The 15,226-nt window shown below is 48.4% G+C and overlaps 5 protein-coding genes across 5 annotated transcripts; 1 reads left to right on the top strand and 4 right to left on the bottom strand.

The window, feature by feature from the left end:
* Positions 1–71: 71 nt before the first annotated feature.
* On the bottom strand, positions 72–1,045 carry Asppvi_000231 (putative thiol methyltransferase; the record flags this gene model as incomplete). The annotated part of the gene is made up of 2 exons (XM_043296543.1): positions 72–431; positions 554–1,045. The coding sequence occupies 2 exons, from the start codon at positions 1,043–1,045 to the stop codon at positions 72–74; spliced, it is 852 nt and encodes a 283-aa protein (XP_043152478.1).
* A 731-nt stretch (positions 1,046–1,776) lies between these two features.
* Asppvi_000230 (gamma-glutamyltransferase family protein) lies at positions 1,777–3,769 on the bottom strand (the record flags this gene model as incomplete). The annotated part of the gene is made up of 4 exons (XM_043296542.1): positions 1,777–3,051; positions 3,119–3,468; positions 3,525–3,543; positions 3,605–3,769. The coding sequence occupies 4 exons, from the start codon at positions 3,767–3,769 to the stop codon at positions 1,777–1,779; spliced, it is 1,809 nt and encodes a 602-aa protein (XP_043152477.1).
* An 895-nt stretch (positions 3,770–4,664) lies between these two features.
* On the top strand, positions 4,665–6,106 carry Asppvi_000229 (uncharacterized protein; the record flags this gene model as incomplete). The annotated part of the gene is made up of 3 exons (XM_043296541.1): positions 4,665–4,903; positions 4,964–5,282; positions 5,339–6,106. 3 exons carry the CDS (start codon positions 4,665–4,667, stop codon positions 6,104–6,106), a joined length of 1,326 nt encoding a protein of 441 aa, XP_043152476.1.
* A 1,486-nt stretch (positions 6,107–7,592) lies between these two features.
* Positions 7,593–8,750, bottom strand: Asppvi_000228 (uncharacterized protein; the record flags this gene model as incomplete). Its single annotated transcript, XM_043296540.1, has 5 exons — positions 7,593–7,715; positions 7,771–8,320; positions 8,387–8,494; positions 8,546–8,571; positions 8,625–8,750. The coding sequence occupies 5 exons, from the start codon at positions 8,748–8,750 to the stop codon at positions 7,593–7,595; spliced, it is 933 nt and encodes a 310-aa protein (XP_043152475.1).
* Positions 8,751–11,949: 3,199 nt separating this feature from the next.
* Asppvi_000227 (uncharacterized protein) lies at positions 11,950–12,361 on the bottom strand (the record flags this gene model as incomplete). The annotated part of the gene is made up of 2 exons (XM_043296539.1): positions 11,950–12,050; positions 12,217–12,361. 2 exons carry the CDS (start codon positions 12,359–12,361, stop codon positions 11,950–11,952), a joined length of 246 nt encoding a protein of 81 aa, XP_043152474.1.
* Between the last annotated feature and the right edge of the window lie 2,865 nt (positions 12,362–15,226).

Here is a 15,226-nt window from a genome sequence, read left to right as displayed (position 1 = left end):
TGCTCTTAAGCGTCTCAGGATCGTTGTCAGGGTCCCGAATTACCGCCACAAGGAACAAAAGAATTGATGAGCTAGTTCGGGCGGCGCCATATCGATACTCGGTCTTGGACCTCTCCTTCCGCATTCTTCCCTATCTCATGCGTCCGAGCTGGTTGCCAATATGCCACTCGCTCAAGCCCCTGTGGGCTTGGCGCTTTTGATGGGTCAACGCTACATTGACGGTTTGCATCATATGGGATCTCTTCGCCAGGGTGGCTCAGATGTGCCATATAAGCCTCGGACGTAGAGGCCCATGGAGGGCCCTGTAGTGACGGATCCTTGTGCCTTGGAAATTCAAGGCAAATGAGATGCCCACGCGGCGAATCTGCCAGAAGCTGGGTGTGTCTGAGCGCCCATTGCGGGCGCATTGACGGGTTCAAGGCGCAAAAGAACTATCAAACACACCAGTTTAGCGAGAAAACCACAGTACTGCGATATAGAAGCTAGCTGACTCTGCTCCTGAGAAAGAAAATAGAAACCAGGCCGGTTGCATTGGACAATGAGATCCACATACCGTGTAGTCGTAGATCAAATCGAAAGAATTGCGAGGCAATTGCAGCTTCTCCAACCAAGTATCCTGGAAGAAATCACCCTGCACGAAGGTGATTTTGCCTTGACCAATCTGCGCATCCCGTACAGGGTACTTATCCCCGTTCTTTGCCTGTTCCTCTTTACAGACCTCAACGGCAGTGGCGCTATATTCCAGACCGTATGCATCATACCCGAAGCTGGCTAGGAGGAGTACATCGACACCTCTTCCGCACCCCGGAACTAATGCCTTCTTCCGGTACGTGTTGCCCTGCGCATCTCGGCCAATGGGGCTTCCGATGATATCGCGCTTCTCGATCAAGGTATCCTCCAATGCTGGATTGGGAAATCCTCTGTCAAAGGGGAGAGGTTTACCGTTACTCTTATTCCAGAGCTCAGCCCATCCTTCAACGTAATTCTCCTTGTATCCGGCCAGGAATTCCGGGATACTGGAAGGGAGGTTGGGGTCGTTCGACATGAATGAGATAAAACGGAGTCTGTGGCGGTTTGGCCTTCAATGTTGCTCGAATCCAGCTCGTCCGCGAATCGAGGCGCAAAGCCTTATATAGTACCTAGGTTCGAGGCGGGGTAAGTTATGGTTCTGGGAAGCCCGAATACACAGTTCGCTTGGGTTCGGTCAGTATGCCCACTTCTCCTCCGGTATTTCATTCGGCGATGTCTCAAACTCTCTCGTAATGACTACTTATTTAAAAGCCGAGCCATCAATTATATTGTTTCTGTAAAGGAAATCCTCAGTTATGCACAACTGTGCTGAGAATTTGGGAGATCAATGAGGGGTCTCAGTCTCCGCGTCCACTCCATATTCGATAGGAAGGATTCGTCGATATGCAAGGTACCTATTATTTTTGACGTGGCATATTACCTTTGACAGCAAATGAAGACCATTGATCAGAAATAATCTTAGGCAATCTTGAGAGTACCTCGCTATATCGGCGTCCACAAGAAGCCGATTGATGCTAAAAGCTGGTCATCTAGAGTGGTAACAAGCATAGGAAACGATATCACAGGGAACTACACGATTACACTTGGGCCATGCGGAAATTAGCAATATTTTGAAGCTTGGGGAGACACTGGCATCCACTGCTACAAGATGGCTTAATCACCTTGCAAGTCTATCTTTCAGAGACGAGATTTGCGAAAGGTCCACGTTCGTCCACTCATGCGTATCAGGAAGCTGAGTCAATCATTTCATACTGCAGGGATCGCCATCCCATCTCCTCTGGGGTCACTCCCCGCACTGTAGACTAACTGGCCATCGTCGTGATGACAGCGAATGATCTGTCCGCGACCAAACATTCCCCTCTGCCACCCGGTCAGGACCTTGACGTGATGGCCAAGCCGCCTGAGGCCTTCAATCGCTTCGTCACTAATACCCTCCTCGATATAGACAGTCTGCTTGCCAGGCTCAGAGTCAGCCGCGATACAGATCCGTGGAGCATCCAGCGCTGCTTGAGGGTGGTAGTTGAACGCAAGCATGTTGAGAAGAACCTGCACATGGCCCTGTGGCTGCATGAAACCACCCATGACCCCGTAAACAGAATGAAGAGAGCCATCTGAGCAATTGGTAATCAGCGCAGGAATGATTGTGTGGTACGGTCGCTTTCGTGGAGCCAACGCATTAGGATGAGCTGGGTCCAGAGAGAAGTTGGCTCCGCGGTTCTGTAGCGTGAAGCCACAACCTTTCGGAATGATCCCACTACCGAACCCAGCATAGTTACTGTTGATAAAGGAAATACCATTGCCCTCTTCATCAGTCACGGCGAAGTAGACCGTGTCGCAGTGATTGTGAGCTGGACTGCCGTGATCGACGATGGCTGCCGCTTTCTCCGGGTTGAACAGCTTCGCCCGTTCGGCCAGGTACTCCCTGGAGATCAGCTCTTTCGACGGTACCTTTTCCACATCTGGATCCGTGACCCACCATGAAGCATCGGCGAAAGCAATCCGAAGACTTTCGATAACAGCGTGAAGGTACTCTGTCGAGTTATGCTGATCCTCGGTAAATACAGGGATCTTTCCCGTCCGTTCGAGTTCCTCAAGAATACCCAGGGCCATGAGAGCAACGATGCCCTGGCCGTTGGGTGGGTGCTCCCATATCTCCACCCCTTGGTTTACTTCACCGTCCGTTCCAGCGGTCTGCTTTTTGACTATATCTTGGCCCGTGAATTTGAGTGAGATAGCTTCTGTATTCTGTGTTCCGGTCTCTGCATGATACTTAAGATCATCCAGAGCCATATAGCCACCCAGGCCCTGGACGACCTTGACCAGCTCTTCTGCAACTTCGCCTTCATAGAACCCCTTCTTACCCTCTGCAGCAAGCTTTCGGAAGGTCTTGGCCAATGTCGGATTCTTCATAATTTCACCAGGAAGGGGGCTTCTAGCACCATCCTTGGCTTTCGGATCAGGCTTGAGCATCTCCCGAAAATTTGGAGATGCATTTCGTAGAAGATCTTCACTCTCACGCCACTTGAAAGGCAGTCAGAATGGTACATTATACTACAAATGCTGGACAAATGAAAAAGGACAAACTTACAAAGTAGGAGGATAATTCTGACACCGCGAATCCTTGCTCGCCCAATTCAATTGCTGGTGTTAGTATCTGCTCCAGGGACAGCTTGCCACTGCCGAATCTCTCCACTGTGTCTACCCATCCAGCAGCTGCGCCGGGGGTGGTCACCGATAGGACACTGGTCATTGGGATGCTCCCCTTCTCATTGACACCGAGGTTCAAATCCTTTCTGATCTTCTCGAGCGTCGCGTTGGCGGGGTATCGGCCAGAACCGTTGAGTGAATGGACTTTCTTTGACTTTGCATCATAGAAGAGGCAGAACATATCTCCACCAATCCCGGTTGATGAAGGCTCAGTGACGTTCAATGCGGCGGCTATTATTGAAACGAGTCAGATCTAGTCAGCATGGCTCATTGCATTCAGCACTTACCCACCGCCACAGCAGCGTCCTGGTGATACATAATAGTCAGTGGAACTGATGTCCGGATAAATGTCCCATTGCACACCTACCGCAGCATTTCCTCCTTCCTTCAAGATTCTATGGCCGGCAGCGGCTGCCAGAGGTTGAGTACATGTTACGATGCCTTTGGTACTGTGGACAGTACTCCTTCTACTGGCAAACGGGACAAAGTCCGGATTCAGTTTGGAATAAACGGCGTGGGAGTTGAGAGGCATTTTGAAGAAATGACAAGGGAAAACGAAAAATAGTAGACCGTGAGCTTGAGCAAGCAGAAGACGGTGGTTAAACGATGAGGGGCGGGCGACTCTTAAGTAGGACAACAGATGAAGACTCATAGGGCCCTACTACTACATTACTACTATCGGGATGCTCCGCTCCTTTACGCCGTCGTGGAGTCCAACCGTAATCTTATCAGTATTGGGGTAGGTTGAACTTGGGAATACCTTTGCGACATTCGCAGAAGAAACATACATGACATTAATTGAGGTATACTATGCTTGAAGTATCTTCCTGTCATCATCAATAACCCCCATTAGCTGCATCAAATATCTCTTGTTTGCGACGACACGTTGGACATCTCCCCGAGGAAACAGAAAACATGGAGAAGTTGGGGTCACCTTCCTCTTCGGGAATGAGGGGCAGCTGTACTGCTTCTGGTTTAGTGCGGGAGGGATACGCGTGACTTCCCGATAAGATGGAGGGACACTGGCGTCATATCACAACCACCATCTCTCATCGAGACGCTGATGCTCTGGGTAACCAGCAGTATTGTCATAGAGACTGTGTATACAAACCCTCAAAGGGAGCCTTGTCACGCTTAAGGTCTTCCGTTCGCCTTCGGCTTCTCCATTCCCGAAACGAACCACGATTTTGGCGCCCCGTTGCCCCGCGCCGACAACGGAGTGATCGTCCTCGCCCGCATCATTCCACTGTATATTCTGCACGGATGGCTGCTATACAAAAGTGACAGCCTTTCCCTATTATCGGTGTGATAGCTGTCTATATTAGATTTGATCCTTCAATGGTTCTTCTGCTCCAGACCGAGTCTACCATCTGTGGGGCTGCCTCGTGCGGAGCGCGTCCTCTTTCTCCCTTCCGTTTGATGGCATAATGGTTGTATTTGTCGATTATGACCACGATGTCTACGTTAGAACCCACGAGGGCACATATCAAGGGTACCTTCAACCCGATAAACCTGCGCTGTCAAAGTTGAAGGCTATTGGCTCTGATCCACCAACTCTTCCTGCCAATGATCATTCTGCTGATTCGATGCACAATCATACAAAAAATGACGACTCTCATGAGATACTGAATCGAAATGGATTTTCAGCTGCTTTGAGTTGCTATCCGTATGACTTGCTGACCGACAGTTTCTGCCAAAGTCACCTGGGTGCTGACTGAAGCTTCAGAATTGTCAAGGAAATCGCCCGACAAGTCGATCTCAATACGCTCTATGCCCTCTCCCGAACTTGCCGTCAGTTCCATGCCAATCTAGCACCATATCGCCATCAGCTGGTGAAGCAGACCCTTCGTTGCGAGAACGAGTATGTTGAAACTTTGTCGGACCTCTTGGATGGCAGGGCGGCTATTCCTGACAGCGTGAGATCTGTGCTCCGGCTTGTGAGTCAGGGAACCTTGACTTCCGGTAGACTGGTCAGGGGCAAGGTTGGTAGATGTGCTCGGGATATGGTAGCGGAGTGTCGGAGATGCTCCAGGATCGTATGCAGGGTATGACCGAAGTGGAGCTTTGTGGCATTGATGAGTTCGACTAATGGCATCCACAGAATTGCACCATCAAGACCCCTACCAGAAACACTCTCAAAGATCGCGTTCGTCGCCTCTGTACCACCTGCCGTACGGCACCCTTGGCCGCCCATCTTACCCGCAGTCCTTCCACTACAACTTCTTCTGAAACGCAGGTGCCGCCAGACCTTTCCAGTTTCACAGCATCAGCTTTTATACATTCGCCATGCTCTTGCGAAGATGTGGTATGGCTTTGCTATCCATGCGGCAAGACCCTACGTAGTAGCGACACTACATATCGCCGTGTGTGGTCTTGGCGCACTCGGTATAGCACATATCTTGGAGGCCTGGGCACAGGGATTGGAGAGGGATGTCAAGGGGTGAAATGCGGGAGGGAGGAGGATTGTTTAGCTGCTCAGGAGATTGAGCTGGAGGTGGAGTGTGAGGCAGACGAGTCGTCACCCTCAGGAAGTCCGCACAACCATCATCAGGGCGATGCACGCGCACATGGTCACCTCAGTCCTCAGGATGAACTTCTCCGGGATCAGTCTTTAGAAAGAAGTAACAGTCGTGATGAAGAAAAGCCGGGGTACTTCAGACAGGAAATCATTGGGATAGGCGGACGAGTCAAGCAAAAAGCGAAGAAGCGCGTCACTGTCGGAGCTTGTGTTGTGGAGTATGAGGATGAACGTGATACCGGCCAATATTTGACCCGAGAAGAGCAGGGATTGAATAGAAGCTGGTGCGGTTGGTGCTGCAGGGTTATCCCGTCCAAGGATGACCTGGCTTATCCATTGTCTATACTGTGATGACATAGCAAGTCTTAATGCAAATCAGCCGGAGTATATAGTGATTGTGTAGTGTGGGCATTGGAACATAGTGACTTTTATACGCTTTTAATACAAAAGTTGAAGCTTTCGTCGTACACAGATACGAATATGACAGGACTAGTGAGTTAGTAGGCATACCGAGCAAAAGAAACCATGTCAAGATCCATGGTCAACCCTCGACCACATTGTAATATCTATCCCCAACTGCAAACACAGTATACCCATTGACCAACAAGATGAGCTCCTCAGACACAATGAATCCACGCAGTAACGGCATCCTGCTAACTCGGAGAAAGCCTATTTATACGAGTACAGCCCCGCACACTGCATCGCAATCTCCCGATTTAGCATCTTTCCGGTATCCTATCTCTGCGCTTGCCGCGACGCCCTAACCCTTCGCACAGCAGCCGCGCAGTTCTAGTGCTTATCAGTTGGAGTCAGTCTTCTCCACGTCAGGTATGCTCTTCTGAACCGGAAGCGAGCCATATGGGAAGCATGTAGCCGTAGCCATAGCCTTGTACTGCCTGCCTTAGCTCTCACGGCGTCATTGCCAGCGACACTTGTGGATAGTGTAAAGCAGAAAGGGGCCGGGAATGATTGTGGTCATCACTATGCAGAAATGGCGGATCATGAAAGAAAAATACGAGTCCTGATCTAGGACAATCCCAGAGGTGCAGAGCTTCCACTATTGTCTTTGAAGAGCTAAGCATGTACGCTAGACGCGCGGTGATAGGGGAGTACTGGTGGACCCTAAATGAGGGACAGGTCAAAGCGAAGAGAGTGGAAGAATAATTGGTGATAATTACACCAGTTCACATAGTCTTCCAGCGGTAATGACGTGAAATGCATTCCTGAGGCAAGAGCATGACATATATCAAATCTTTGGAGGTTTAGAGACATATGAATTTATTGTCATCAACGCCAGTATCCATTGATAAACTGTTAAAGGAAGAGAGATCTCTATCTGTCAATGAAGCATGAAACCAGATCAACCAGCGCCATGAATCCAACAAGTTCTATCATAAGGGCGTCCCTGTCCTGAGACCCATGAAAGTGAAAGAAAGTTGTAATGTAATTGTACAATACTTGGAAAAGATCGTATTGTTGCAGTTCTGTAAAGCGAATCGTGGGTATATGCTCGTTAAGCAACATAAGGAAGGACATAAATGAAATAAAGAAAATCGCATCAACCAATGGGATGAGCTCCTGAAACCTGAACATATGATGATTGTGGTGAGCTATACAAGAATGCGCCTGGCCATGAGGTTTTTATCAGAGGATATAGGTGAGGATAGATGATGGGACATGGTTTGATGACACTGCTATGGAGTGTGGTTGCGGACCATATAATGGGCTGGAAGTCCTTGCAACCAGCCCTTTTGGTGATGTAGGAGGTGAGAGATTATTCAAAGGTGGCGCCTGCGGTAGTCTTTTCTGTGGTAGGCTCGGCTAATATGAATACTGATTATAGTGTCCAGGACTTCCAGGGCACAGCTTGAAAGGGTACGGCTTGGGGATGGTGGTGGTCATCATAGGTGACATGGTGTGAGGGTGCCCATGTAGGAGAAGGATAATGGCAGGTAATAGGCTATAAAACTGTCAGTTCACAAGAGTGAGTAATACAGAGAGACATGGCAACGTACTGGAGAGAGCAGGCTTCCATTCAAAGAGATGGGAACCATTGAGGAGAGATTGGCTTCGGCTGGATCCCAACCCCGCAGCGTGGAGTGCATAGGAACCGGCGAAGACGTCAGATCAGAGTCAATGATGCTACTTGGATAGGAATCGACCATGGTAGCTGGGGTAGATGAGAGTGAGGAACGGCTATGAGGCGGCAGAGAGAGCGTGGTGCCGTCCGAGGCGGGCGACGGGCAAGTTTCCGGAGTTGCGTAGAAACGAGTGTCCTCAACTGACTCAAAAATCTGGTGATTGCCATACATGGATACCTGAGGAGTTGAGTGCATATCCATCGCGTTCCACATCATAGTACAGTTGCTCGCGAGGCTCGGGTTGATGGACGAGCCCACCAGGGCTCCGATGGACATTGAGTTTGGTGACTGTGTGGCAGCGAGGTATGTGTTTATGGCTGGATCTATCGGCATGCACTTGGACACTCGAGGGGGTCCTGGAATAGTTGGGATATGGGTGTCCCGCTCCCATTGCGATGGGCTTTCCATCTGTGCCTCAAGTTCACTGTGAGGTCGACTGTCAGCTGTGCCTCCAGAAGAGCCAGAGCTCCATTCCCAGGGTGAGACTTACTGTCTTGCCATGTGTCGGGTTAATAAGTCTGAACGATGAAACTCCTTTCTGCAGTTCTGATGAGGGCAGCGGTATAAAGCTTCAGGCTTGTGGTTCAATTCATGACGTCTATAGGATGATAAGTAAGTCTGTTGTGGCACAATTGGGAGGCTATGCTACCTTCTATGTTCTGCTCTTGTAAACACCTGAAGATCTTGTCAGTAGACGTCCCTGAGACAGTAGGATGTCCAGCACCAACCTTGTTGCATCCCGGGAATTCGCAAGCATGCACACGCTTGCCCTTCTTGGCTTTGCTGATACGATGAGTGGTAGGTGTATAAGTGATAGGAAGAGGAATTTCTGATGCTGCATTGCTCCGACGCATGGTCACAGTGGTCTGTTTACTTCTTGTGGAGGACAATGATCTTTTAGAGGCAGAACGTCGCGGTTGATACGCTGTTGCTGCGGAAGATGTGCTTGATGTGTGGATTGACGTGGAGAGGTGAACTGGTGATTGAGAGCAAGATATAGCTTCAGAGTTTGAATAAGAACCTCTAAGCATGTCACAGGTACGCAGGACAATATGTGGGGGAGGTAGGCTGTGATGAAAGTTATTGTTGCGGTCCTAACAGCTAGCAGCGATGAGATTGGTCGATGGCGAGGAGGGTAAGACCAGATGTTGTAGAGAAAAAGCCTCGCATGCAAGTGACAGAGATGCAGTGGAGGGAAGGAAAAGGAAACAGTCAAGATGAAACTGACGGAATGGTGGCAAACAACTGGAGAGACTGAGGGGATGGAGGTGAGAATGAGGAAGTTGATATAGATAGTTTGAACCGTCGGAGTGGATATGCGAGGTACCAAGGCAGCCTCCTCCAGAAGATCTTCCTCACCCCCAGGCCCACAATTGGATGGTTTGATATGAAGATGATAGTAAAGAATTTAGGGGAAAAAACCTGAAACAATGGTATTATTGACGATGATTATTTTTGGTCAAACATAGCAACAAATCATGTAAGTAAGCGAGAGGTGCAGGTTTGATGATCAGTCTGCAGGGTGATCATACAAGCATGGCTATGTGCCTGCTAGCTAGGTTTACCTTGGATGACTCGGTAAAATCGTTGTACACACTGTTATCGATGCGTTTCCTGGCCGCAGAATTAGTGTGAAACTAGAGTAAAAATACTGCAGAGCCACATTAGCTCCAACAGTCTTAGTTACTGTGGAAATCAACCTTGACTGAGGTGAGGACTCTGGACCTCGAAAGTGGACATCAGTGAAGCATCAAAAGTTCAAAAGTTTATTAAATTAGAATAAAGCATGGTGGGCCCAGCGAACGAGGGCAGATTGCGGAGGTTACATTACACAGAGATAGATACCTTACAGGAAAGTCAAAAATTCCCCTGAAATTTGGATAAAAAAAATTGGATAGAACTGAAAATAATAATGCCTCCCCATTTCAGTCATAAGCAGACCACCAACATCCACACTGGGCCAAATGGGCTCGGATTAGCTCATGCGGCTGAGGCGCATTCGAAAAACATGGACATGCAAAGATTTGAAATATTATTTTTACCCTCGAGCCAACAACGTGTACAGCCAGGATTACCAAGTCCCAAATATACTTCAACGGTTTTTGGTTAGGCTGATTCTTATGCACAGGGACGAAGCCAGACTGGATCTTCAATCCCAAGCCACAACTTTTAAGAGGAAGGTCCAATTGCCCGTGGGATCAAAAGGAATGTAGCATTGTCTGAATACTACGTCTATGTTAGAGTTGTGCACTTTACTCATTTCACTTCTAACGTTTCTTTCCATTTGAAAACAAAGGCAGGGTGCTTACCACTGTGGAGAGTAGCGGACGGAGTACAGGTGCCTCAAAGTCATGATGACGAGATGATTTTCTGATGGTCAAGGGGTGTAGAGGCCATCCTAGACCACTGCAGCAGCATGAAAGGCAACAGAAAACAAATAATCACGAGAGGGTAATATAATAATAGCTGTCCATAGGACGAGGTTGAAAGTGTTGGTTGAGTAACGACTCTGATTGGCTGATTCGTAAATACTTCCATATTAGCTGCATTTTCCCGTGGAATGTGTGCTAATTATACCACTTTTCTCTACCCATTTGAGTTTACTTCGCTTGTCTGCAGGGATATTTGCTTTTGTTCTTTTTTCCTTTCTTTTTTTGTCTTTCTGCTCAGGCTGCTCCGGCACCGCTGACACCTTGGACCAAAGGCATTCAGGCTTCGCTCAGGTCAGCCTTAGACAGAAGTCTATCACGAGCTGAACAAAATTACCTATTATTGACTCAATTAGTATGCTGAACTTTTATGGGCTCCTAACATTTGCCAAGGACCAAGCCGTTGAACCAGCTCGGGCGGCTCATTTGGCTTCTGACAGACAGCAAAAAAGAAAAGAAAAGGAAGAGGATTCTGCGATTGGTCGTCCCCCGAATGCCTATGTAGGTCTGTTAAGAAGTTATTCCAAATGGTCGTTTCAAATTCCGACCCTTGCGATTATCCCTTCTGTTGGAAGTTAGAACGAGCCAACCAGAAGAAGTTCATCTGTCTGGCCCTCGTGGCCATAACACTGCCCCGCAACCAACACACACCATTTCAAGGAACCCCCAATTTCGTCTCGCTGATAGATCAACTCTATTATAGCCATAAGTCAAACATTAGTTGCAAACTTCCCCTTTTCGATGCTAGAGAAGGTTCGTCCCGTGTCGACTCTGCCTCCCAAGGCTGTGACGTCCGTATTTGTAGTTAAATATAGCTACGTATCTAGGGTCTATGCAATCTCGGGACCCGTCCCGTATTTTACATTTTACAAATCGTTCATGCTGCTCGATTTATTTAAAGACAGATATTTGAGTAACATTCCTCCATCAGAGGTATGGAGTAAGGAGCAGTAAGGTGCTCCGTAAACGTGGACAAGCACATCCACGTGTGGATAAATGCCATAAGCACCTTGCATCCTTCGCTTGCAGTGTCTACTCCCGGACTCCGTGCTCGTGCTCGTGCTTTCGGCACTAGTCCTTACCCGTGGCTTGTTGACAATTGACACTTGACAATCAACTGATACCTTACCTATGCAGCCCTCCGGGGGACGATCCGGCAATCTGCCCCAAATGTCCGGCCGATTTTGTACCACCTCTGTACTTTCCACGCTTCGCTTCCCTGTCAAGATCTCCGGATCCCGGCACCTGTAATAATACATTGTCCGTATCTCTGGACTCCTGGAGAAACTGGCAAAGAAATTAGGAGGAGTGGGCCATTCCTTGTCCATCCAAGCATAGGCTTAGCTTGTTTCATCCGGGTGATCAGGACGCCATTTAATGGACGACTGCCAGTTCTAGGACATGCCAAATTAAAGGAAAGAACGAGTCGATACCTGGATTTTACAGTTATTTCTGAAGCTTGTCCCAGCGTGTAGGGTACTCTGGCTGCGGGAGTTGTCTCCATGTACTCCGTATTCTCCATCATTCGGGGATCAACAACAACAATCGATCCCCAGTACGATCACTGAAGGTCTTATCAAGTGCCAAATTGGTTAGCCTCGGACCCAACGTCCGAAACATTTGTCTACTCGTCATCTGCACCCTCTAGTAATCTGTTTATGCATCCAACAAAATGAGTGCATCCATCATCATCATCATCATCATCCTCATCCTCATCCTCACTCTCTGTAAACAAACAGTCCTATCGGCTCATTCTGCAATTAACCCACACCTGCAAAACCTAGCCAATTACCCAGGAAATCAGTCCTCCGTAATTTCCTTGCAGGTGAACATACGACAGTGAGCTGACTGACGATTTCTCGAAATTTCCATCCAATACGCAATAGTTAACCCTCCTTGCCGGGAATGATCGTCGCTTCCACATGGACATAATCCGCATTAGAGTGCATTAGCTGGAATGCTGCAGTGAGCATGGCAGCATGGGTTGATGGAGGGGGAAATACGTGGCCGACCACCCATGACTTGGACACGGACATCGTTCGAGTCCTGGATTTCTGCAGAAAACTGTTCTTGATACTACAGAGTACATACTGAGTTTACGGCCGTTGCAAACGAAGTACTAAGTGCCCATCCACTCCGTAGCCATTCAGTAGTAGTAGGGCTGTGGAACCAAGCCTTGGAGGCTGCAACCCGAAGCTCATTGGCTCTTAAGTCCCTCAGATCTAGGCAAGGGACCTTAATCATTCGCACTTTGTTCACCTTACTCCGTAACAAGCAACATCCAACATTCCACAGGATTTTACATTATTACATTCGACTCGTGCTCGCAAAAGCCATGCGTGCAAGCGTCATGCATGGATGAGACCTTCGACGCTGACACAATGCAGCCAGGCTGCAGTCTAGCGAATCCACTCGCGACTCTGGCGTGTTGGTTGTGCCAGAGCCATCACGTGGCGGGGGTGGCATGCAAGGTTCCTAATCCTTCGAGTCGGGCCGGTGGATCAAGAAACAGGCGAGAGTGCGTTAGGACTGATAAATCACGGACTACTTAGACTAGTATTTCTGTAAATCGCCATTATTATTGATGATTATCTAGCTGTGTTGACGAAGGTGGCAACTGGCGAGCGATCGGCCAATATACTTCTATTCTTCCTTACTGTACTACGTGCTTCTGCCCTGGCGAGTCAGGCGGTGTCCCAAAATAGTTAGAGTGTTACAAGGGCACAAGATTAGATGCAGGCAATTCCAAGTACCGATCCGGTGTTACACAAGGGAACTTAGGGAAGCATGGTTGCGAGACGTGCGAACCTTGAGATTCCAAAACTCAAGTACTAAGGTATGCTAGTAGCACGTGTTGCTGGAGATTGTTATGAGAGTGAGACAACAACGTGGTTGTCTGTGGGGAAAAGGCAAAAGGCCCCTCTGTTAGTGTCAAGGGTGGTGTCACTGGTGTCACCAGTGTGCCAGTGATTCCTCAGTCATAGACTCATAATAGAACCTGTATAGAACCAGGATACCACTAGCCTATTACGGTATAGCTATGCTAGTGGAGTAGGTTCTCCACAAACCGCACCTTGCCTAGTCAGGAAATCGGCAAGGTCCGACAGGAATCGTAAGATCAACTGAAATTTGAAGTACTCAGTAACGGCAAGGTATCCAGGACTAGATAGCCACGGATGCAGTAAAACAGGTGCAAACAAGAAGGCAGAGCTTCCTAAACGTCGGTCATTAAAGCAGAGAGTAACTGAAGAGTGAGGATTAGCTCTTGAACTTTATAAACATTGCCCTTTACTTGACTTCGTCGTGTAGCCTCCCATTTTGAACAAGCCGCAGCCTAGACTTTGGTATTTGATTAATGGGTCCATTGCAAGTCGGAGAATCGGTAGACAGAGTAATCCGTGACAAGGATCCCGCAGCCGGAGCCCAATCTCGCCCCGGTCGAAAGGCCGTTCGATTGTGGACCTAGCACTAGGACCTAGTCTAAAGGTTAGATAATGGTAGATAGATAATAATTTGCAATGGTGACCAGATTTGCCAATCTTTCGGGTTCGGGCCCGACACGGTCTATTCTCGATGACGCTTATTAGCGTCTGACTAGATATCGATGGCATCATAGCGGTATTATTGAGTCTCGACTCCTTTAGTGAAATTGACAGCTAAGCCCTGCACGGGTGCACGGTTTGTAGCACTGCCATGCGATCGACTCCTGTCATTCATCTATCCCAAACATGACATAGGTAAATTTGCTGTCATCATGGAGACCTTGATTGAAGCATCGAAATCTGAAACGGGAAGGATGAGAAAGGTTGGTGTTGATACTGCGCCTTGTTCATAGGGTTACCCGTTCTCCATAAGAATTCAGCCTCGCCTGATTGCCTCAGGAGTGTGGGTTGGGACTTGGGATCTGCAAATCGCCAAGAACGTTGTACTGTAAATTTTTTCATGAGCTTAGGGGTGCAGAGTAAATTACAAGCTTGAATCCACTTTTGATCCTGATTCTTGAAGCCGAAAGGTAAAAAGCCTCAGAGTGGAGAACTCGGCCTTTCTCTTCGGATGGCGGAGAGAACTCCGGAGTACCTTCAGGTTTCCAATTGGTGCAATCATTGACCCTCCTGGCTCTGGCTCAGCCAAGTTAACGGGCTCATACCAATTGCCTATTTCGACGTTCATGGTCCTTCAGACATGCTATGGAATCGTGGATACTGGAGTGACTTGTAAGACTGGACCCTGAGCAAGTGACGACCCCTGAAAGGAGCGGAATCTCACCAATCACAATTGTCACTATCAATAAGGATTCTGCCACCAAGTAAGATCAATCCTCCAGATAGCATCATCTGAGGATTCAATAACCACTAACTCATGTGGCTTGCTGGCTTGCAGCCAATACCTCACCAGCAGATAAATTAATTGATCCCAACGCTGAGACAGTTGTCTGTATTCTGCTTGGATTCCACGGGACCAGGATCTGGAAGACCAAATGCCACTCTAGTGTGTTAACGATAGTTTCTCATCGATAACTCCTATGTTGGTCTCTATCTCGAGAGTTTGGAGTCCATCGCAGACCGACCGGCAGGAACCGTCTGTGCTCCTACCAGTAGTGGAAAAGCGGCCCAGTCATCGCCAGGTGCCGCGACCGAATTTAGCGATGAATTGGAGTATTGGAGAACGATCTCAAGCTCGACTCCTTTTATCTCTGGATATATACCTGATTGAGTAGGAGTCTGCTGTCAAGGAACCTGTAGTTGTCAAAGTTTTCGAGTCAATCCACCCCATCAGATACCGTCCGCATGATTCACTAATACTCCGTAGCGTGTAGCCTAGTCTACTGCGTACTATTGCAGTTCAGTGGTAGGTCATATTAACTTTCTGTCCCTGAGGAAACTGGCTCGGCAGTCTCCCGT

The sequence above is a fragment of the Aspergillus pseudoviridinutans genome, assembly GCF_018340605.1.
Source record: "Aspergillus pseudoviridinutans IFM 55266 DNA, scaffold_1, whole genome shotgun sequence".
NCBI lineage: Eukaryota > Fungi > Ascomycota > Eurotiomycetes > Eurotiales > Aspergillaceae > Aspergillus > Aspergillus pseudoviridinutans.
Note: the sequence above shows the minus strand (reverse complement) of the source record. Positions and strands in the feature narration are given on the sequence as shown.